The 25,246-nt window shown below is 37.3% G+C and overlaps 1 protein-coding gene and 1 non-coding gene across 2 annotated transcripts; one reads left to right on the forward strand and one right to left on the reverse strand.

Annotated features, from left to right (window-relative positions):
• Positions 1-7,314: 7,314 nt before the first annotated feature.
• Positions 7,315-21,354, forward strand: LOC148862676 (eukaryotic translation initiation factor 4B2-like). The gene is made up of 3 exons (XM_088980715.1): positions 7,315-9,428; positions 19,650-20,075; positions 21,069-21,354. The coding sequence occupies exons 1-3, from the start codon at positions 8,287-8,289 to the stop codon at positions 21,091-21,093; spliced, it is 1,593 nt and encodes a 530-aa protein (XP_088836841.1). The 5' UTR covers positions 7,315-8,286; the 3' UTR covers positions 21,094-21,354.
• Positions 21,355-25,173: 3,819 nt separating this feature from the next.
• TRNAR-ACG (transfer RNA arginine (anticodon ACG)) lies at positions 25,174-25,246 on the reverse strand. The gene has a single exon. It is a non-coding gene; the product is annotated as a tRNA-Arg (tRNA).

Raw genomic sequence — 25,246 nt, forward strand, 5'->3', positions numbered from 1 at the left:
TGGGGGGAGGAATTGCCTTACTATTGAAGGTTTTGTTGTTTCGATTCTTCCAAAATTTCCATAGAAGGACGGAAATTTTTTCCTTTACAAATGGGATGTTAGTATGATGAGCAATATCATCCAGAGAGTTCCACTGCTCAAGAGTCGAGTTGCAATTCTCTGGAGGAGCTGGAATAGTATCCCTCGTGATGACCCAAATTTGTTTAGTGAAATGGCATTTCAAAAATATATGAATTGAATCCTCCTCTTCACCACAAAAATCACAACAGATGTCAATGTCAAAACCTCTATTCCTAAGAGCCATATTGGTAGTTTATTATTGAGCAAGATATACAGAAAAACCTTGATTTTGGGAGCAATTTTCATACTCCAATTTTATTGATTTCCTTTGTAGCCCTATTAGGGACACAATGCATCTAGTAGGCCTCATAGGCCAAATTGATGGAGAAATCACCTTTTGGGTTAGGCCTCCAAATTAAACTATCCTCAAGATCACCTAATGGTATGAAAATATTCCTAATTTTTCCCCATGCACATAAAGGCACAAGGTTCTTAATTAGGTCCTCCTTCCAAGTTTTAGATTCATGATTGATGACCAAATTGATAAGGGGGGCCTCGTCACACCACTTGTCCAACCAAAATTTAGTTTCTTTACCATTGCCAATAGCCATTCCTAATCCTCTCTTGAGTAAATGACGGGACCCCAGGATGCCTTTTCAAGCCCAAGACTAATTATTTTTTGGCTTAATTTCCCAAAAGTCCTCTCTCCTAAGATATTTGTTACTTACAACTTGAACCCATAAATTGCCTTTTTCATTTAACACTTTCCAACCAAATTTTGCAAGGAAAGCTTCATTCATCCAATTAAGATTCTTCAAACCCACCCCACCCTAAAGTTTAGAGGAAAAACTTTAGATGTTGGGGGCCAATAGCCTATGTTGTTGAGAGAATTTCTGGAAATGCCACGTTACTATGAGAATGGGTAAAATAATAATTATATATTAATTTTTTGACTAAAAACAAAGCATGGGCGTGAATAGAACTATCTCAACGGCCTATGTTGTGGGGCCCCAATAGCCAAAATTAACTCAAGTTTAGAAGTGCAGACTTGATCCCAATTGATGAGGTGGAGGGGTTTCCTATCTTTGTTGTTAGCCCACAAAAAATCCCTTTGCTTCTTGTCAAGGTCCTGAATAACTCCTTTTTGGACCTTAAAGGCTCTCATTATAGATTGAGGAATTATGTTACTAGAAGCCCTTATGAGTGTGATTCTCCCAACAAGGGAGAGACAATTTCTTTTCCATCCTACCAGTTTACTTTCCATATTTTCTAACTTGAAAGCGTTCTTGTTAAAGATAGGAGCACCCAAGTAATTATCATTTTTTGCTTGTAAGGGAATTTTGAGAAATTTTCCATGATTTTTCCAAGTTTTGAGTGGATGCTTTTTGAAAAGAAAATGGTAGACTTGAAAAAGTTTGGGGCTTGACCCGATGCTTTGGCAAATTTGGACAAGATGTTTTTGATTGTAGAGCAAGCTTGGAGATCAACATTGGAAAAATATAATACAATCATCTACAAATTGAAGAATAGGAATGAATGACCCTAATCTGGACAATCGACAACCAATAGGACTTCTGGGGCCCAAAGCCTCCTTTAATAGGTTAAGGGAGAGGGCCTCTAAGCAGAGGACAAAGACATAAGGTGAAGGAGGGCCACCTTGCATGATCCCTTTGGATCCTGGCTTTGCCCTTATTTCTTAGGAATTTCATGTGGTGGCTTTTGGATTTCTAGGGTGGGCTCCACATGAATAGCCTGTAAGCAATGTTTACTTACAATTGAAAGCCAAAAACATAGCTTTCGGCATAAGCTTATTTTAGTGACTTTTCCAAAACATCTTAACAAAGGTAATCCAACCAACACTTCAGCCCTCCCCAAATAGGTGCTGACTAACAATCAATTTTTTGGGGGAATTGGGATCTGTTCCTCACAAGCGCACTTCACACCGACCTCATTGGCACATACCCCATGTATTGAGAACATCTTTCATAAATAATAACACATAAGTAGGGAGATGCTCCTGATACATGGTTGGATGTGCCTGTGAAATTGGTGTGAGGTGCTTTTTATGAGGAGCACATTGGTTTTTTATTTTTGGTATTTAACTGACAATCCACTTTTTTGATATTTAACTAACAATCTATTTGAGTTCTACACATTTCTCACCAAATATGCCTATCCATGTGAAGCCCACGTTGAAAAGCTAGACATTCAACACTCCCAAATGAGTGACATCTCAAGTACAAAGAGAAAATCTCATGCTCTTATCTATTTTACCTATAAGGAGGGAATGCCCCTTTTCTAGAATTTTCATTGGACGCTTTTTATCCCTCTTGTCTAAGCATACCATGGGCATAAAGAGAGTATATATGTCATTTACTCTCACTTTAGAAATTGTCTACTTATAACTTTTCAAAAATTACTCACTTATAACTTTTTAGAAACTATCAATGAATTATAAATAGTTTTGTCTTAGAGATATTGTCACATATAAATACACATAGATGTTTACTAATATATTATTATGCATGGAAAAATATTCTCAATGTACATAGATAATATTTTGTGTGGAAGATCTAAAAATCCTACACGCATCCCAATGATCTTCAATTCCTTTGATCACAAATTCCTGGTTAAAATCCCTCCCTTGGGTCAATGATTAATTTCATTTCCACAAGTAAAATGCTAAAATTATAATTGGGAGCCGAAATTCAATGGGATTGTTTAGTAAAGAAAGTTGAATATAATGATCGGGAATATTCCATGATTTGTGCCTTATATGTAGCCTTATACTTTTTTTTGTGCCTTGTAGAAAGTTGGAATCAAATAATACCTTTCTATGCCTTTTCTTTTCGGGTGAACCACGATGAATGCTTAATCAATAAGCAACAAAACTGAATTAAATAAAAACTAAAAATAAAATTAATTCTAGATAGAGAGAAACAGAAGAGATAGGCTAAATAGTCCTCTCACCACATGCTCGTAGCTACCTCCTTCTCTTCTCATTTCTCGGTTATTTATTTCTAAATTAAAATGTTAAAGCTATAAAAAATACAATAAAAATAGAAAACTCTCTTTAAATTGATTAAAGTCAAATTAAAGCCACACATGTGCTCCAGCATATAAATAGATACAAGTCAACAAGCCACATTTAGGGGTGAGTCAGAAATATAAAAAAATCAAATAAAAAATTTGATTAACTAAATCGGTTGGTTCGGTATTTTTAAAAAATTGAAGGAACCGATTAGGTTTTTGTTAACCAAAATAGAAAATCGACGATTAACCAAACCAACTGGTATATATATATATATATATATTTATATATTTTACGTATATTAATGTATATATATTATAAATTAATAAATATATTTTTATAATACATAATATATTATTTATTATTTAAAATATAATATTTTATATATATTTATAGATTTTTATAATACATTGTTGATGGAGGATGATTTGACCTGACCTATGAGGCGATGGCACGTGGACCTGACTCAGCATCATAGCCTGACTACGACTAAGCAATGAGCCCATAAAGCAGCTCACCATATCATAGTTCGTTGTAGGAGGAGTTCGCTACATCACGATCTCTAGGTTCCCCGAGCTACCCAGAAGGGGATACTCCAAGACTGCTTTAGCTCACATACTAGGGAAACCAGCTTGCTCCAGCCCCCGAGCGGATAAGTCACCCCAGAGAACAACCTTAGTAAGGGTAACCCCGAAGTATTCCCTAGCTCGCTACAAAGTAGTTCGTGAGTGAGTGGTGGGAACGTTTCTTAGGAAGCTTATACTTGACAAACCGTACCGATCAGTCTACGCCACGTTTCTTAATCGATGGCACAGTCCCTATCCTTTCGACAGTCTGCACCCACGTTTCTCAGCAGACGGAAGCGTGCTTACCCCTTTAAGACATGTCACTCATCCAAGCAAGAGGTACATTGCAATGATCAACTGCACAGTCCTAGCAGGTAATGGCTGCGACAGGGGCCCAGTGGCGGTTACACTCAATTTGACAGTGACTCCCCTATAAAAGCCCTTGAGGCAAAAGATAAGCTCTCTCACATACTTTTGAATACTTTCGCACTCATACCCTCAACCTGAGTCTTTACTTGCTCGCGAGCTAATCTCTCAAGCACATTGATAAATCGCGACCTACACTCTTAGCTTTTGCACCCTCTTTTTTCTCCTTCCCCAATGTTCTGACTTAAGCTTCGGAGTATTCCCACCGGGTAAATCCCCGAGAATCCTTATTTCCATCTTCTCAGATGTCATCCGTTGCCAGCAAGGAGCCAGTTAGCAGCCAGCTAGGCCCGGATCGTGCCGTATAAATTGTAAATATAAAAAAAAAAACTGAAAAATCGATAAATCAAACCGATCAACCAATTAACTAATCAACTTTTATTCAATTTCAGTTACCAATTTTCAAAAAACCAATAATCCTAATTCATTTTGAAAAATAGACCTAACCGAACCATGAGCACCGTAGCCACATTGTCTAATAGTCACCTTTCATTGCCGGCTGTTCGTTGGAAAAGTTTTTGGAGATTTCAAGAGCTACTCAGCTACCTCATCTCGGAATAGAAAGCTTTATTTGAAGGTGTTTACATCATATTCTTCCACTAAAAGCATCTCTAGCCAAATAAAATACACCTTCAAATTAAGTTGACGAGTTTTGTGGTTTGTGCATTGAAACTGATGAAAACTTGAACCATTTGTTCCTTTCATTACTCAGCCATTTGTTCACTCTAGTTCGGGTCATGCCTTGCTACCCGTGTCGAGAAAAATTAGTCTTGAACAAATTTAAATTCGGTCCTCACAAAACTGTCTTTACAGTTTACGGTCCCTTCAAATATACATTAATGAGAATATAAAAAGATATAAGTATAGAAATATTTAATACACCACTATAACAGATTTTAATAATAATTTTACAAGGACCAAATCCGAACCATGCATTTGTTCTAAATCTATCATGAGTGATTGCTGCTGCTCAATCCATATTGATAATCTCATCGTGTTAAAAGTTAAAACAAAGAACCATCTCCTCCACACAGGGAACTCAGACCACTGAGAGCCCAAGAATTACTCATTATCAGGGGGCTGAACCTTTAGAGTAGTGCTGCTCATTATGCAGCACAATTGTCTATTATATATTCCACGTACAGACAACGCATTCTTCTTAAGTTTGGATGCAAAATTTATAAGACCTTTTCTTGTTCATGGTTATTGATGCCCCAACTAGCACGTGCTTGACTCGAGCTTGTACCAATCAAAACTCAGGCTTGACCAAATCGAACTTGTTCGAAAAAAAAAAAGTATACATACATACACACATTTTATTTACATACAGACACGGGGTTACAAAATGATGGGAATAGAATCCAATCAATTGGTTTAGGGGCTGTTTGGTTGGGTGTATAGAGGTTTGGAATTGAAATTGCTCATTCCAATTCTAATTGTTTTATTGGGTGGAATCAATGTGGCTGTTTGGCATTATTGTCGTTTCCAAGAGCAATTGTGCTATATCAGAAAAAACGGTACTCCAAAAAACATGCATTTATTTGGAACCATTTTTTCATAAAAAACTGTGCTCTAAGCCATGGTTTGGTGCAACACCAATTTTGGCGTTTCTTGGAGCTGCAACTCATTGCTGCTAACATGACAGTGATGTGGCACTGGATAATGGGTATCAATGCTGAAAACGTTTATTGGAGCAATAGTACCAAACAGGAAAAATTGTTGTTGCTCCAGAAAATGTCCTACTTGACAGCAACGATTCCATACAAAAATAAAGGCACAGTTTCTGAGAAAACGGTGCTTCCAACCACACATCAGCAGCACCGTTTTATGAGAAAACGATGCTGCATTTGCAGCATTGATGCCAAACATATGCAAAATCGATCTCATTTCATTCCTGCTACATTGATATTCACTCCCTCTCTAGCCTCTCTTGGGAATTAAATCCCATTTCAGCTTATTCTAATTATGATTATGATTCCTATTAAACCAAGCAAACTATAGGAATAGATCACTCTAACTCTAATTTCAAGGGATTTTGATTTTGATTAAACTATAAACCAAATGGACCCTTAAATTTATTGAGATTGGAATGGAATCCTATCAATTGAATTTATATTGGGCTCAACTAGAAACAAAATTGGATAGTGAATAGTATGAACATGAAATGAAAATGATTTTGATATAAAATAAAGGGTAAATTACAATGACAATGGGGTCAATGACAAAATACCACCTAAACTTTCATTTGCAATAAGACACTTGTGAACTTTCACTTTGTGGCAAATACCGCCAGGTCATTGAGTATGTGTTTGGTTCCATGGGAGTTTATGGATAGGCCATTTATTTGTACATTTTCACTTTAAATGTTTACTGTTTTCTATTGTTTGGTTGAGCTTCACTTTAAATGTTTTTTACTCTTTATCTCAGATTAATACCCACTAAAGTGTGCCACATCAGCATTCAAGAAACACTGGGGCATTGGGGAAACAAGAACTTGATGTTTTTCCAAATGTCCCATGCATAAAAATCAAAGTGTTTCAGTTTTCTATCATTTATTTGATAAATGGTGAAACCAAACACTTGTTTCATTTTTCTTCATGTGCAATAAATGTCAATGCATATGTGGCACTGATGTGGCGATGTTTTTTTAATAAATGCCTAGAGAACCAAACATAGCTTAAGTTAGATGATGACGGAATGCATTAAATTACCAGAATACCCACCTAAACTTTCATTATTTCCTTTTTCTTGCCCTTTTCTCTTGAATCCTAATTGACAAAAAATACTTCAATTTTATCCAAAAGAACCCATCTAGAATAACAAGAATCATTCCATTGGCATAGAAAATATATTTTTTTTAAACGAAATCATAAAAAACCATAAATTTATATTCATTAAAAAGATTCATTTGGATATTAAATCCAACCAGAAATATGTAAGTAAGAATCTATTAAAGCAACCAAGAAGGCTTTAATGTTATATTAAAAAAATTAATCAAATCATAAATAACTCAAATAAATAAGAAAGGATAATTTATAAATTAAAAAAATTTAAACAGCTGAATGAATGAGACTCTTTGTGACAAAGTGAAAGTTTTGAGGGGATATTTATCACTGATCCATTTATACAAAAATAAATTGTATGAACCCAAAGTTGAAGCAGTGTGTGTATGAGTAAAACAAGTAAACAACCAATCAAACAAAAAGGCCGGTTAGTTGGAGACATGACGCCGAACCGCAACCATGCAAAAGGAAAAAGAATCAAGTTCCGTGCGTGCTCCGACCCTCCCCAGCTCCAGCTGGCTGAGTTCACATCTCCGCCCCACAGCATATTTCCGCCGTGTACATCATCGATTCTGATACCATCATCGGAAGATGTGCCTAATACACGGCGACGTTGTGGAGCGGAGATGTGGTCTCGTTTCCTGGGGGCTGACATGGCTCCTGATCCTGAGTGGCTGGTACGTTCCATCCATACTGTCCCGTCCAGCTTTGCTTACGCTTTGGAAATTAGAAGTATCCTGCTTTCCCCTCTCTATCCCCTTTTCTTCTACTGTCTCTACCTTACCGTTTTGCTAAAAATAAAATGCTTTCCTGATTTACAAATTACAATTACTCCACTCTTTGGTCTCTGGTCTGGTGTAGTGCTACAGCTACACCCAGACACAAGTAGAGATCTGAGTCAGAGATCCTCCTTCCCAAATTCCAACTCGTGAACTTATACGTTGGATGACAGGTAATCAACCTCTAGACCGATTCATCAGCACCGTACAAAAAAATTTTAAACAACCAAAAAATTGAGAAACCAGTTATAATTTTTATTTTATTTATAACTATAATTTATTATTAAAAAAACAAAGAAAAAAAGTTAGAGGAAGAAAACTAGAAAAAGCATCTCTCGTCTTCTCCTCCCCTCCATGCTCCACGCCTCCAACCCTCTCTACATCTCTATCCACTATCCACATCTCTCTCTATAAAAAAATTCTTTTCGTTTTCATTGCATAAACAACACCACACACACACACGAAATAAAGATTTTAAGATGAAAGATAGAGATATTCGAATTTTCCAAACCCTCATTTTTGCGCATGTTAGCGAGCTCCGGCTCCCTTGAAGGAGAGCCTTCGCTGTTAAGGATACTACATTAGAAGAAGAGAGTGTGTTAGGCTAGGCACAAGTTTTCAGATCTCCAGCGCAGAAGAAGATGTCGAAACCGTGGGGAGGACTTGGTGCTTGGGCCGCCGATGTTGAACGCGCAGAAGCCGAAGAGCGCGAACGCGCTGCTTCCGACCCCAATCCTCAATTTGCCGTTGCCGGCCAGTCGCAGAATTTTCCCAGCCTTAAAGAGGCTGCCGCCGCCAAACCCAGGAAGAAAAAGATGACGTTGTCGGAATTTACGACGGGCACTTATGTCGGACCCGGTGGGGCTGCTCGCCGGGACCCTTCTCTAGAGCCTAAGGGGTTAACCGCCGATGAGATGCTCCGTTTGCCCACTGGTCCCAGGGAGAGGTCCTCCGAGGAGATGGAATATGGTCGTCTTGGCGGTGGATTTCGATCTTATGGCCGTAATGGGCCCCCTCCGGGACGCATGCGGGAGAGAGGAGATGACACCGAGGGCTCTTGGGGTGGTGGCCGCAGATCTTACGGTGGTTTTGACGACGAACGGAGGGCTCCCCCTCCCAGGACTCCTGATTTCGATCAGCCTTCTAGAGCCGACGAGGTCGATAACTGGGCCACGGCAAAGAAGCCCCTCTCCCTAGCTTCAGCGGATTCTGGACGACATGATCGCGATCGTTATGGTTCGCTTAGTACCGGAAGTGGTTCTAGGGCTGATGAAGCTGATAGCTGGACAACTGCGAAGAAACCATTTCCTGCTAGATCCACGTCCTTTGGCTCAGGTTTTAGGGATTCTGCTCCGGAATCTGATCGATGGAGTAGGGGAGGACAGCGTGATGGGGATCGCGAGCGACCCAGACTTGTTCTAGATCCGCCAAAGGGCGAGGTAGCTTCCAATGAGCCTGCAAGAACGACTAGACCTAGCCCATTTGGTGCTGCACGTCCAAGAGAGGAAGTTTTGGCTGACAAAGGCATGGATTGGAGGAAGTTGGACACAGAGCTCGACAGCCGAAAGGCCAGTCAGTCGACAGACTCTCATTCTAGCAGGCCTTCAAGTGCACATTCGAGTCGGCCTGACAGCCCTGCCTCGCAGGTGCTGGAAGCTGCGCCAAGACCCCGGCCAAAGATAAACCCTTTTGGAGATGCCAAGCCCCGAGAAGTTTTACTGGAAGAGAAGGGAAAAGATTGGCGGAAGATTGATTTGGAGTTGGAGCACCGTCGTGTTGACAGGTTTATGTTCTTGCCTAGTCATAGTGATTGTCTATTCTATTTTTGCATTCTTTACCTTTATCTCAAAGGACTTCTATTTGCATCGGTTTTTCCTCTTGCTGCATGATCATTTGGCAATTAGCAAATGCCTACTAAAATTACCACTTTGAGCTATTACGTTTGGCTCAGATTTTTAATGTGGCCTTGGGCATTTGGGACGTGGTATTTTACATTTATTTGAATGCATTTAGTGAATATTATGTCATTTATTCTGAAAAACCATAGGCTGTGATTTCTCAGAATGTGAAGTTGCAATAATTGATTTAGTTGATGTCATGTCACGGTAATCTTTCATGACCCATCCTACCAAAAGCGGACTCAGTTAACATGAGAAATAAGAAAGGGAAAAATAAAAGAAATCTAAACGGCTAAACCCCCTTAGACCTGGTCCTTTTTATCTTTTTTGCAGATTTTTCTGATACATCCTTGTTCGTGGAAGAGTCTGGTTGCTGCGAGGATATGGGTTGAAGTAGAGGAAATCCATTTGGTTCCTTCTTCTCTAGCACTGTTCTTTGTGAGGGAATGGTTCAATCTAAGAATTGTTGTCGAAGGCACCATTCCGTTAGGATGGTTAGACCATCCAATGTCTTTGTTTGATTATGACTCAGAGTTGGAGATGGTAGGATTAAGGGTTGGAGAGGAGATGGGGTAGAAATAGAAAGGTCAAGAGTGAGAGGTTGAAGATAAGGTATTTTAGGTATAAAATTCAGGTTGGGTTTTGAGGTAGATGAATTTAATGAGGGATGTGTGTTAGGGTTGCTCATAGATCGGTTACCAAATTGTGGGCCATTTTTTTGAAACCAAACCAGTACACCACCAGTTTTTGAAAACCCACAAACTAGAAGTCAAAACCAAACCGAAACCAATCGGTTAACCAGTTGATTGGTTTGGTTCTTTGGTTTTTTGTTTCTTTATATTTACAATATATATATTATAATTAAATATATAAATACTATAAATATATTATACATTACAAATAGATAACTATATATATATATATATATATCTTAGAGGGTTTAAAAATATTAGTTTGACTCAACTTTTTAATGGTGTGGGGTGTGGTTGTGTGGGTTGAGACCGAATCAGCCCCCACAAGACTGCCCCCCACAACGTCTCACAGCACATCTCTGTCGTGTATTGGGAACATCTCCCAATGATATATCAGAAGTGGTGATGTCATCATCGGGAGATGTTCCCAATACACGGTGGGGATGTGCTGTGGGACGTTGTGGGGGGCTGATTTGAACTCGTGTGGGTTGGGCCATACTTTAAAACGTAGGTCATGTGTTAACACTTGCAAGGATGTGGGGGTTTGGGATGTTGAGGAATCGATTGTTGCTCAGGAAGAGGGATCATTTGAATTCCTATATGGTAAGTAGAAGAATATGCACACTGGGATATATAGTGATGGTGAGAAGAAAACAAAGTGGGAGGAATGGGTGTTGGTGATTGCAAGGTATGAGGGGTGGAAAGCTCTAAAGTCAATGATTGAAGGAAATATGGGTGGGATGTCTCTAAAAAAAAGGGTCCCTCCATGGCACCATGTTGGTGATAGATTGGGGATTGGTGATTTGTTTTACAAAAGAACTTGGTGGAGGCATCGATGGGGTTGTTGATTTCACAGTCAAGGTAGGGAATCATTCCCTTTTGGAAGGTTTGGTTGAAGTTGGAAGTGTCAATCATGTTTTTGGAAATGTTGGGGGTGGTTGAAAGAAGGGCTGGGGGGGGGGGGTGAAAGAAGGTCTTGGATTTATTGATCCTCCTCTGGAGACGTTAGGGGTTGTTCACACAATTGATGGTGCTTGTGGGCTAGGTGGTTCATTGTTGAGACGGGTGTACTCAGATGGATAGAAGTTTCAATGATTGTCATGAGGTTTGTTCTTCAATGTGGTTTAATGGACTTGAAGGCTTCGAAAGTGAGATTGAAGCTTTGTGAGGGAGGGGTCTAGAGAGCATAGTAGAGTGGAGGATGTTGTTTAGGGAGTGGTTGAGATTGACTCATTGGGGGTTTTGAGGGTGAGGTGCAAGAAATAGGAGGGAGGAAAGAGGAGGAGATTAGTGGTGAGAAAGCCTTGGAGTTTTCTCTTGAAGAAATTGTGAGGTTGCGTAGTTTGGATGGTGGTGGGAGAGGGGCCAATTGTAGGAAGGAGGGTCAAAGGGAGGATGAGGAGGTGATTGGAAGAGATGGAGTAGTCAGTAGTGGAAAAAGGGGATGAAACCAAAGTCTCCTAAGGGGAGGTAACACCTTGTGCCTCCTCTTAGGCTGACTGTACACTCTTCCTTTGATTAATAAAATTGCACTCTTTTTTTGGCTTGCCCAGTGCCTCATTGGGTAAGGCTGTATGTTTTCAGTTTGTTTAATGAAATATTTTTTTCTTTTCTCTTTTACTGATAAAAAAAATCCTTGTCTCTCAAAAAAAAATTGCACTCATTTATCAAAAAAAAAAAAGGAATTAAACCCTTTAAGTTGATGAAGAAGTGGGGGACAAGGCTGAAATGGAGGATGATCAAGTGGAAGAGGTTTGTTTGGATGAAACAGATTGAATGAAAAACAAGATTGACATTCAGATAGAGTTGTAAATAAAGAGGTAGAGGTGAGTAAAACTCCATGTTTGTTTTTCTGGGGTGGGAAGAGTTTGCAAAGAAGGCTTTTAGAGAGCTGGAAGAAGAGAGTAGGGAAAGAGAGAAATTAAATAAGAGGGTGGTTTCGCTTTGGGCTTGAAGGATTTTCAGAGAGGATGAAATCTTCTGGAGCTGGAGGAGTCGTTGATAAAGAGGGAGATGAGGAGGTGATAAATCAGACTTCTGAGGAGGTAGGAGATTCAGAAGGAAGTGCTAAGGGTATGTTGGACGTGGAGAAGTTTCCAAACATTGTAAGATTCTTCATATGTCTGAAAAATCAATGTCCTATTCAGGTTTCAAAAGTCTTTGCAAGGTTGAAACTTGAAAGGGGGTTTGTTTGGAGTTGGACCTAACAAAACGGTGAAGAAGTCTAAGAAGGTTCTGAGAAGAAGGAAAAGGGGGCAGTCCCCAATCTCTGAAGCTGTGGAATAATTTTGTCAAGTTTGTTGGGTGCTTAGGATCTTAGATGGAGTTCTTGTTTTGGGGAGGGTAAGCATTGGGGTTGGGTGGATGGTGTTTTATTACTTTCTTGTAAGCAGAATGTTTTGGCCTGGGTTATAGTTTGAGTGAAAATTAGATTATGCACATTTTGTTTGAAGTTTTGGTGAGCTAGGTTTGGGGTGTGGCTGAAGGGGGTTTTTGTTTGGCTTCTCTCCGGTGATTCCTTGTCACCTTTCTTGTACTCTCTTGTTTCATTTTAATAAACTTGTACTTTATCTTCAAAAAAAAAAAGCCCAAAGGAGAAGAGGTCAATGTCCTTTCAGAAAGATGAGGGGATGTTTTAGTATTTATGAGAAACCTCAGGGGAGGTTTGAAGGATATTTCCCTTGAAAAGAATTAGGGAGATGAATGAGACATTGTTGGGTAGCGGTTATGGATGTTTGTCATTGATGGAGATGTCTTTAGTAGGGGAAGGGAGTAGGCCAGTAAGGTGAGATTTTGGGAAGATGAGTGGTGTGAAGGAAGACATGGAGTCGTGTAGCATTTGTCCTAGACTTGCAAATTGAGCACTCAAAGACATTAGTCAATTGATGTTTTGAAAAGGGAGATGACCAAGTGGTGTGCTGCTAAGTTTTTTTAAGTCCATTATTGGATAGAGAATTGAAGGAATGCATTGAATTGCTTTCAAGATTGGAAGCTTCTAAGGTTGATACTAACGAGTCAGACATGAAGTTATTCTATGATGCTAAATCAAGTTCAGAGTTGAAATTTTACTGCCTTACTGGAATTTGGGGTGATCCAATAACACCTAGGGGTGAAGCAGTTGCTTGGTTAGTAGCATTAAACAGTATTTTTCCATTGGACCATATGAAAGCAAGATGCTATGAACTCCCAAATATTTGTGTGCTGTGAAGAAACAAGATCATGACTTAAATTAAAAAAAAAAAAACAAGATCACGACTTAAGGCATCTATTTACTTGTTGTTACTGATCAGAACACATTTAGGACTTATGGTGTGGAGCATTGTGTCATTTGCTGTTTGTTGAGTAATGTGGAAAGAAAGGAATATGCTAATTTTTGAAACAGATTTGATTGAGGAAGATGGGGGAGGGGGGGTGAAGTATAATAGAGATCTAATTTGTATTACATTTTTTTTCTCTTTTCTTCTGTTATATAGTGGATAATGCATCAGCAATGGATTGTAATTCTCTTTTTCTTTTAATGGAACTTTTGTTTCTACTAGCAATTTTTTTTTTTAAGATTTTTGGTCTTAGCAAATAAGACAAGACATTCAGTAAAAGGTTTGGCAGAAGACAAGGATTTTAAGAGTTTCCTCTGCTAATTTTTGTGAACAATATTTGGAAACTTTTTTTCTTGCTTTCTTTGATTCTAGGTGGTTCCTCCATTGGATATTGGCACCTTATTTCATCCTAATTTCTTCACTCCAAGGAAGAAAGAGGGAAGATCTTGAGAGAGAGAGGTATATGGGAGTAGCCATACCGTAGACAACTTGGGAAGAGCAGAATGCTAGGATTTTTCAAAATGGATATCAATACAAAGAGTTACTAATTGGTCTAATTGAAATTAAAGTTACTCATTCGATGAAGAGAATTTGCATCTTTTTCTACTTATGATATGATCAGGTCATCAGGAGTTGGTCTGTGGTGGCATTTAACTTCAATAGGAAGATTAGTAACTGATATACCATGGAGCCATCCACCACAAGGAAGAGCAATGCTAGAAATTGATGGCTGCACATTTTGAAACCTTGGAGAATCAGACATAGGAGGTGTTTTTTGGGATCAGGAAGGGAACTGCTTTACTGGTTTTCTCAGGACCAATTGGAGTTTGATTTTGGAAACTCCATTTCATCTGAACACAGCAGGCAGAAGTTCAGGCTCTATGACTGGCAAAGAGATCACGTTTCTACAGAACTGTCGTTGATGGAGACTCAAAATCTACAATTTGCTTGCTGAAAGGAGAGATGGCAGGATCTTGGATTTTCAGACATTCAATCAAGGAAGCAAGGTAATCAATTCATACATTGGAAGCAGAATTTTCCTAGATGCCATGTTCAGCTTACTCTTTAGCTGTCTCCCTATCTCTTGAAGGAGTTAATAGACAATTTCTGATGTGGGTAAATACCCACTAGGACAAGGGAAGGCTTCTGATATAAAAGGGACTTATTAGGGAAGTGGGGGAGCAGCTCTAGACTAGCTCAGTAGACATGTAGAACTTATATTTTACAGAGAGGCTGCACATATTGTGCTTTTGCTCTGTATATTTCTGATAATAAAATTTTTACTAATTACTTGTAGAAAGCAGTTTATTATATTAGAGGGTTTGGTTATAAAGGTCAACTTTGGATATGGATTAATTGATGGGCATGACTGAGGTGGTTTGGTCACATGATCTGTTGCAAGTTGAAGGGGCTAGAAGAGCTAGGCAGACCGAAAAGGACTTGGATGGGAGTAGTACGAAATGATTTAAGCCCCAATAATTTAATGATGGATATGATACTAACAGAATAAAATGGTGAAACAGGATTCATGTAGCTGATCCCCATATTGTTGGCACAAGGCTTAGATGATGATGATGATGATGACAAATTGATGGGCATCTTTCCCAAGTCAGAGGTTTGAAGATACTGTAATTGCTGGATCATTGGTTGGAAGGATTGATCAAGTACTGTTCTAGGGGGCTTTTGGTAAGGAGCTTGGTATCATTCTATTTTCACCTACTGTTACATGATTTGAACAGTTTGATCTGTTAGATTTGATAATGTTGAGGAACAAGATTGGAGGTCCTCCCCTCACATTAACTATTCATGAGTTCCTTGAGGTTATGCATATCCTGGATTCTTTTGCTTCTTATATGAACTTATTTTTTACCTGCCATTAGTTATGTGTATCCTGTTTCTTCTCTGTTGTTTTTCTTTTTCTCTGTTGCCATTAGGTTATGCATATCCTGTTTCTTTGTACGCTTCTTTGGCTGTACCTTTGTGTGCAGCTTATTTTTAATGAATTTTCTCCGTGTTGCTCATCAAAAAAATGTGTTATTTTTGTTATATTGTATATTACATATAAATATCAAAATATGACACATTTAATACATATTATATGTTATATAACATAAAATATTATATATTTAAATTTATAGGCCTGGAAGCCCAGCCCATCCCATGATCACCCCTAATATGCTACTAAGATCGAAGATACTGAGGATTCAATCAATCCTAAAAACTAGAAAAAAGAGAAAGGAAACAAGCTAATAAAGAGACTTTCCTATGATAGGCATAAAAAAGTTCTGATTGAAGTCTTCCAACTGTCCAACCATGGTGAGGAGTGCTTCCACCCAAACTCCATTTGTTTGAAAACCTTGAGAAGTCATTAGGTGTACAAAAAAGTCCAGCAATTTTCATATATACATACTTAAAAAATGATTCTTATATTCACAACGCCTGGTGGTTCATCTTCATTAATTAGCATTTTATAGGAAAAATGGTACTGACTGTGTATGCTAGCTGCTCGTATATGTGAAATAAGTAGGAGAAGAAAGGAAAAATGTTGTGTGGAAGTGTCCCTCAAGAGTCCATGTAATGTCGGAATCCAACATGTGTCTGATACATACACTCATCCATTTAGGAGAGTCCATGCGATACTGATCAGTAACAAGTGACCTCTTGCAAGTTGAAGGATCCTTAAGAGTTAAGGGCAGGCAAATTGAATAAGTGAGATATGATCTGAGAGGCTGCATAATTGAATAATGTATAAGACACTGAACAAAGTGAAATGGTGGAACACGATTTATGTGGTCAAACCCATATAGTTGGGAAATGGCTTTATTGTGTTCAGTCGGGCTGACTGTATTAGTCTCTAGAATACAAGAAACTTTGCTTTCATTTGGGAGAAGTGGAACTTCTCTCCTAGGATGTCGAAGCCAATACTACATAAGAATTCTATGTGGGACTACTGATTCTGTCTCATCAATGTGAAAGAAATAGGTATGTTGAGATGGACGAGTGACAAACTAGAAAATACAAGATTAGAAATGAGTTTATTTACTGGGGAATTAAGCTCAATAGATGATAAAATGAGGTAAAATAAATTAAGATGGGTTAAAAAATGGTGACAAATAGCTAACTATTGTGCAAGTAAGAAGTGTTTTTATGCAAGTTGAAGGTTCTAAAAGAGCTATTGGCAGGCAAAAAAGAATATATGTTGAGGTATTGAAAATGATATCAGGGATTGCAATTTAACCATGATGGATATAACCTTGAGAGTGTGGAATGGAGACACAGGATTGATATAGCCAACCCCGCATTTGGGAAGGTGTTGTTAAATTGAATTGAGTCCCATTCAGCTTGCAGCAGATAATGATGATTTTTTTTAGCAGTTCAGTGATTCCTTACTTTTTTTAGTATTTTATTAATTATTACTTATTGCTCTTTCTAAGAGCCACAAATTTCTGATTGACTATTTGGCTTCATTGTTGTAGTAAGGTTAGCTTAATGGTGTCCCATATACCCAGTCAAATCTGGCTGTATAATTTTGGCTTCATTAAGTACACTTGAGTTAGGGTCCTTTATATCTCTTATTCATGATCCTCATTGGTAAAGAACAACAGATAAAGATGAAAGTTATCCAAAGAATGAATAGAAAAGAAAAAACGAAAGATAAAGATGAAAATGAGACATCTAACCGTCTACATGCCACTGATTATATCAGATGTTTATTTTCTTTGCTGTTTTGCACTAAATGTTTGATGAGACTCATAAATACAAGACTGCTTGAATCCCATTACAGCGTTCTATTACATGATGTAAAGTTCTATTTGTCAGATACTTGATAGTTGGACGTTTGGCCAATAAAAAATCCTTTGCGGCCACTGTTTTTTTGAAAAGTAAAATGAAGCATCCTCCAGGTGTTAAGATAACACCTGCCCAACAATTAGCAAAAACAAAATCAAGAGCACAAAACAAGAGGGTACAAGAGAAAGCCCCCAAACACAGCCATCTTAAACATCTTCAAACAATGCATCTTGTCCATCTCCTTCCACATTCTGTGCTTCTCCTTCCCTAACAGCGATCTTCCTCAAGATCTCTTCCCTCTTGCTTTTTTCAGATGCTTTGAAAGCCCTTCTTGCAAACTCCTCTCTGCCCCGCAAAAAAAACAGATCCAAGCTCTTGCCTACCTTAACATCCCTGCCAACCAGACATTTAATCTCCACTTCCCCCCTTTCTCACTCGCATTGGCTGATGATGATGCAGGTAAGTTCTTCGCACTATCCTGATTGCCCCCTGACTCCTTAGTCCTTATCCTCAATCTCTGACCTCAGCTCCAAACCTTCCTCAGAAGCTGACGTCCTCTGCAACTTTACCCCGTGTGGATCTTGACCTTTGTCTCCCCAGAACTCAGCAATCTTCTTGTACTTCAAAACTTTGCCCTTTGAACCTCTTTTCTTATGAACTTTTTTAAATTTGTTAGTAGAACCAGCACCAACCAGTTCGCCTTTCAAACGAGAGAATACTCTTTTCAGTCACTTTTCAGTGTCCTAATTAATCCCATATACTGAATTCTGTGTTGCATTTGCATATATTGAAGTATTATATTTACCATGTTACTTTAGAATTTGAGATTTTATGCTTGTTTAAACGGTCCTCTAAGTTTCCCCCTTCTTTCCAGTAACCAAATGTTTTTTTTTTTCCCCCGACATTTGTCATGTTTGAATAGGGATTGACTTGTGAATATGAACTTAATGAATATAAATTAGGGCTTCTTGATGAAATTGACTTTTTATGTTTATGGGTATCAAGGGTGCTCCTTTATGGTCCATGGTTCCTCTTGCAATATGTTGTGTCATTTGGAAGGAATCTTTGGTCATATGGAGATTTTATTTGTGGGCCTTTTTGCTGATGTTAGTAACTATTTGACGGATTAGTTCTTGTTCTTCATGATTTAAGATAATATAGTTTTGTCTATGATTAATTTTTGGGTTTAGAGGATGGTATACTGTGAAGATCCTTTTCAGTGAACGATCAACATATACAAATCTTCATCTATATTCTACTTGGTCAAAATTGCTAAAATTGAAATTTCTCAGTGATAGGTTATCTTATTATTTAGTTTTGCTAATACCTAAAGCAACTTTTGATGTGGTTAATAGTGCATAGTAGGCTGTTGCTTCAAGTTCCCTTGTTTGTTTGTTATTTCTTGTCACTTTTTATATTGCTAGAGGAAAAGACCAATTACAGGTTTAAGTTGATCCACAATTTGAAACATTATGTTCAAAATGCTCTGAAAAGTAGGTATTGCTGTATTGCTGTGATTTCACAGGGATTTTGCCTTTTGTCCCTTCCTGTGTATTTGTATCTTGTTTGCATGTCTAGCCTTGTCTTGCGCAAATTGTTTTGTGGCATTTCTGTTGAAATGGTTGAATGAATTATTCTGGACATCATTTATTGGCATTGTCATCATTATCGTCTTAATTATCAACTATGCCTTACGTACTATATGAGGTCGGCCACAAGAGACCTTCTATCATTGCAATCCATTTGGGGCCATATCCTTTGTATTTGTTCACATCTTTCAATTAGTTTCTCCCATGTCCTATTTGGCCTTTGCTTGTCCTTTAGAGCCTTTATCTTGCACCAAATTCCTTTTCAATTGTTCAACATTTTCTTGTTATGGTGGTGATTTAGGGACATCCCATTTCCTCAATGAAATGCAATAATCAACCCTACTTTGAAATGAGGATGTAGAGATCAAATTTGTACAAAGTTTCAATCTTATTTCGGATTGATTAGACTTGTCTATGTAGGTGTTCCTTTTGTTGCATGATAGCTCATGATCCAATTATTATTAGTTACTGCCTTACGGGTGCAAACTTCCTTAGGGCTTGCCCATGACCTTTCTTTCTCATGATGCAAGAGTTTTGTGTCCAAATACCCTAATTGCCTGCTTGCTCATCAAACACTTATTTATTGAAAAAAGTACATGGGTCTCATGCAAATTGGTTGAAAGGTATTTGTACTATACTACTATCCTTGTTCAATAGGAACTTTTTTGTCGAGATGTCTAGGTGAAGGATGTTTCTCTTGATCTCCACTAATGTTTCAGGCCTGAAACGGAGGAGGAGAAGATGCTCAAAGAAGAGATAAATCAGCTGAAGAAGGAATTGGAGAAAGAAGCTGTTGTAGATGCAAATGGAGAATCTTTGCAAGCATCTGAAGAGCAAACTAGTTTTCGTGAACTGATACATAGCAAGGAAAGGGACTTGGAGCTGTTGATTCGTGACTTGGATGACAAGATTCGGTTTGGGCAGAAGGCCATTGATAGGCCTGGCTCGGGGTCTGGCAGGGCTGTTCCCTTCCCTGAGAGGCCGCCTTCTCAGTCTGATCTTTCAGAGGATTCTAGAAGCATTGAGTTCATGGAGAGACCTCGATCCCGGGGTACAGGAGATGTGTGGACAAGGCCTGGAGAAGACAGGAGAGGATTTCATGGGGGAAGGGAAAGAGGATTTCTTGGCAACAGGGACATGGACAGGTACCAAAGATATTTTAATTCCAACACTATGCATCCTTTATTCTATTGCATTTTGGACCATATTGTGGTGGAAATATGATTCAAACTTTATTGATCAAAAAAAAAAAAAAGATTCAAACTTGTTATATTATATATGGAAATGCCTCGGTTTACCTTTATTGAGTGATTGAGGATGGGCATCTGTAGATCTTGATTTCTGAAAGGAGTGAAGTAGAAATTTGAAAACACAAGAGGAAGCTAATTGACTTTCATACAGGCACATACTATATACATTTGTGTGTATGGTTGGATATGTGCTTTGTTCTTTATTTTGCCAAACTTTCAGGAAATATCAGGGCGAACGAAATAATCACCAAAATTTGGGGAAGCCTAAGCAAATTTTGGCGTATAAATTATGGTAAAAGATGAATTCATTAGAACAGCCAAACAAAAAACAAGATTAGACAAGGCTTCCGAAACCAAAACTAAGCAAAAAGACGGAGGGGAGAGAGCACTCCCCCTCCACCTGACAATTATGGCACTGATGGCTGGCCAGAAAGTGCGCAAACCACATTCAAATCCCTGCTAACATGTCTCTACAAAAGCCTGTTAAAACATCTCAGTTCAGCCCAGAATTATATAATTATTTTATATAAATAAACTATAAAATATAATGTATACAGAATTATAAATGTAACTTAATTAATTTAAAAGAATTTTGAAGGATAAGTATGTAGAAAGTAGAAGTGCAAGTTATAATTGGTTGCATCTAGGATTAAATTAGTATAGGCGCTTACATATATGATACAATCACATTTTGAAATTGCAGTTATTTTGTTTTGAAATTTCATTTCATGCGGCTTGATTTTTACTCGAAACTAAAAACCTTGGATATGTTTATTATATGTGCTTATAAAACTATCTATTGGTGTTATTTGATATTTATATGGATTGATAGTACAACGTAGATTGTTTCAAGTTGCTGTAACGTCTGTAATTACCATTTTTTTCCAGGTCCAAGTCCAGGGAGAGATGGTGAGAAGTCTGTTGGTGTGGATTCATTAGATTTTCTTTTTTCTTTTTTGACACTGAAACAAAATAATGTTTTCTTTTGTTTACTCTTTTTGTTTTTGTTTTCTGCTTTTTTTTTTTTTTCTCCTATCTGGGTTTTGCCTGAGAAAGTGAGGCAGGAACTTGGAAATACCGGAAAACCTCACATAATTTATTTTTACCACTTTGATACGGTGTAAAATTGCAATTTTTTGGGCTTGATGAGGCAGGCAGACTTTTGTTCTTTTAACTTCGTTTCCTAATTTATATTACAAGATCTTCAGAGTAAAATGCAATGCTAGCTTTTAGGACTGAGGTTATGTTTGACAGACATCCCTCTTATGGTTGTGGCCATTGTCCTCGTCCGTGAATCGTGAATTTGTGATGCAAGAGCAAGACAGACACTGGCCTGCAACTTACAACTAGTATGAATTGAGAGGTTCTTCCGCTCTCTCTATTATTAATAACGGACCCAGCTTCCAACTATGGAGTCTTGCTTGCGTGCCACTAGTGCCTACTGCCTAGTGGTGTATTGACCGCCCTCCACAAACCCCCCTACGATTTATAAGATGCTACATGGAAAACTAGGTTTTCGGACAAATATAATAGCAGAAATCGAGCTTGCACTTGTGGGATGATGATTTTATAGGAGAACATGGTGAAGCGCAGTACAGTAAGTTAAGGTGTTCGGTTTGAGCCACACAATCGCCACAGGTCAATTTCTCATCCACATTCTGGAAATTTTTTTTTATCAAGAATGATCACGTGCTTCATATGGTATGTTTTACTCAATTTAACTCAATTTTTATTAATGTTTTTGATTGGGACAGTCGAACCGTTCAGCCAATTGGTTCTGTTTTACCTCAAACATGGTCTTTGGCCAAAAATCATTGAATTGGTCAATGACTTGTTGGCCCATGCAATTGAACTGTCAACCTTAATTTTAATTAGTTTTTTATATTTTTTTTTCTTTAACCTTGTTGTCAGAACAGGTTCTTTTGAACTAGAGATCGAATTGTCAACTTGGGAACCAGTGGGCAGAACAGTTTCGGTTTTGGGCTATTTTTTAAAACATTGTTTTTTATTATGTATAGGGATGCAAACAGATCTGATCGAATTCGAATTAGAGTATATTTGAATACAATCCTACACTGTTCATGGCATATCCAATCTGATCCGAAGATTTGATCGGATCTGATAGGCAAGAATCTAAATTTGAATCTGATTGGGAAGTCGAATCTTCGGATTTGATCTGATCTGACCCGATTCGTTTTCTTTAAAAATTAATAAATTATTAAAAGAAAAAATAAGGTTTTTAAAACCGAGTTGGACAATGAATCGATCAAGGGTTCGGTTCTTGGGTCGAACGGTTTGACCATTTGAACTGAACAGACGACCCGTTCTAACAAAAAATTAAAAAGGTCAAACTATTGGACGGTTTGAACGGTTTGATTGCTTGGGTTAGTGGTTTGCTAACCAAATCAACGGTTTTTGGCAAAATAATGGTTTTGGGGTAAAACGGAACTGGTTACTTGACTGGTTCCTGGTTTTTTGGTCTGATCATTCAGTCCGGTCCAGCTTTGAAACCATGAAAAAAATATACCAATTTAAATAAAGAAAAACTAAAAATACAAGTATTTTTAATTATTTTCATCATATATATACATGCTTTTTTATAAAAATAAATAATATAACAAATTTATAAAAATACAATATAAATAATATATTTATAAATAAATAAACAAATAACATACATATATGTATTATATATATTTATATAAATAAATATATAATATATATCGAATCGAATCTTCTTAGATTGGATAGCGGTGATCCAAATCCGATTTGAAGATCCGAACAAGGATGATCTGAATTCAACCAAATGGGATCAAAACTTGGATATGATCATGATCCAATCCATTTGCACCTGTAATTATGTATATTATTACAAAATAAAATATTACTTCTTTCGTGTTATATAATATTTAATTTTATATACATTTTTTAATTCAATATGTGCATATTTTATTAATCGGTCCATCGGTTTCGGTTGACACCCCTAATTTACCGATTTTTCAATTTCTCCAAACCGATACCACTGGTTAACCGGTCCATCGGTTTTGGTTTTTATATTCATAATATATATTATATAAATATATGTATGATATCATATTATAAATATTATAAAAATATATAGTATATATAATATATTTTTAAATAGATTATTATAAATATAATATATGTTTATATTTATAGATATAATGCATATATATTTATATATAATTAGGGGTGTCAATCGACCAATTTTGGTTTGGATCCAAACCTATCCAAACCTTATCAAATCAGATTTGGATGGTCCAATCCAAAATAAATTGGTCGATATTCTTATTGGTTTGAATTGGACCTAAACCAAATATCCAATATTCCAATAATGAAGCCAAACCCTTATCTAATTTGAAATCAATCAAAATTGAAGTCAGCATAAAATCACTTTTATGAAGGTACTTTTATGAAAACACTTTTATAAAAGTACTTTTATGAAAACACTTTTATAAAAGTACTTTTATGAAAACACTTTTTTTTTATCACTTTTACAAAAAAAAAACTTCTACAGTACTTTTATGATAGCATTTTTTATAGAAGTGCTTTTGTGGAAGCACTTTTGTAAAAATCACTTTTACAAAAGTACTTTTATGAAAGCACTTTTATAAAAACACTTCTATGAAAGTACTTTTATAAAAGTACTTTTACGAAAGCATTTTTACAAAAGCACTTTTGTGGAAGTACTTATATAAAAGAACTTTTACGAAAGTACTTTTATAAAAGTACTTTTACAAAAGCACTTCTACAAAAGTTCTTTTACAAAAGCACTTCTATAAAAAATACTTTTATAAAAGTCTATGGATCAATAAAGTGCTTTTGTAAAAGCACTTTTATGAAAATACTTTTACAAAAGTGCTTTTATATAATTTTTCATATTTCATTCAGTTTGGAATGGATCCAATGTTGGATTGGGTTGGGTTTGGTTTGTATTAGATTTGGACTGTATTGTGTCCAGTCCATTGGAAAGTGGGCTCACATTGGACTGGATCGGATTGGACCAAATCCGTCCACTTGACACCTCTATATAATATATAGAAAATATATGACATATGTTTAAAATATATATGAAATATACATATAAATATATATACCGGTTGGTTCGGTTAACTGTCGGTTTTTTCCTAGGATAACTAAAAACCAAACCGATCCTTTGATTTTTCAAAAATACTGAACTAAAACCAAACCGATTAATCCACTTAACCGTATTTTCCGATTTGATTCGATTCAATTTTTTGGTTTTCATGGACACCCCTACTGATCCCGCCTCATTTCCATTCCGCTCCACCATTACAACTACATATGACATGCAATAACACTGGCTGCCTTCACTGTTCTTCCATCATCATCCCATCATGCATGCATTCATCTTCGCAATACGTACGTAAAAACTGTTCTGACTTACCACCATTCCAATTCTCCTTTCCCCGTTCCCCGTTCCTTTTTTAGAGCCTTGTGCTCGGACTAAGTTGTTCCTTGTATTGCAGTCATTGGGTAGCTATCCATGTACGAATTATCATTCATTTTCTGATAGAAATTTTGGCAGTCCCAATTTGACAGATTGGGCTGTCAACAAGGTTCTCCTCTGCAATACAGGTTAGTTCACACATTTTTCACAGCGATGGACATACAAAATCTGCTACGGATGCACGACTGGATGAACCAACATATATATCACGGAGGTCGCAGAAATGCCCTCTTGGCATGCCTGGTTTCTTATCTAACTTTAATTCCCATTTGTTAAATAAATTAAGGTCTCATTTGCTTTTTGAAAAGTTATTTATCTGTATAAATATATTTGTTTCGAGTAAGTGTTTCTTAAGAAATATTTTTCAAAACAAGTTTATTTAATAAAAAAAACATCTATTATTAAAAGGGGTAATATTATCCCATCAAAGTATTGACAACTTTTAACCGAGGTGAAAAAGTCACCCACAAAACAGACTCTGATTTTAGGGAACAGGCAAAACGACTCCACTGGGGACCGAACCCAGAATCTCTGGTTCCGTAGACCAGCGCCATATCCATTGGGCCATGGAGTC

The sequence above is a fragment of the Nelumbo lutea genome, chromosome 3 (assembly GCF_056320005.1).
Source record: "Nelumbo lutea isolate HS-2025 chromosome 3, American lotus-T2T, whole genome shotgun sequence".
In the NCBI taxonomy this organism is placed as follows: Eukaryota; Viridiplantae; Streptophyta; class Magnoliopsida; order Proteales; family Nelumbonaceae; genus Nelumbo; species Nelumbo lutea.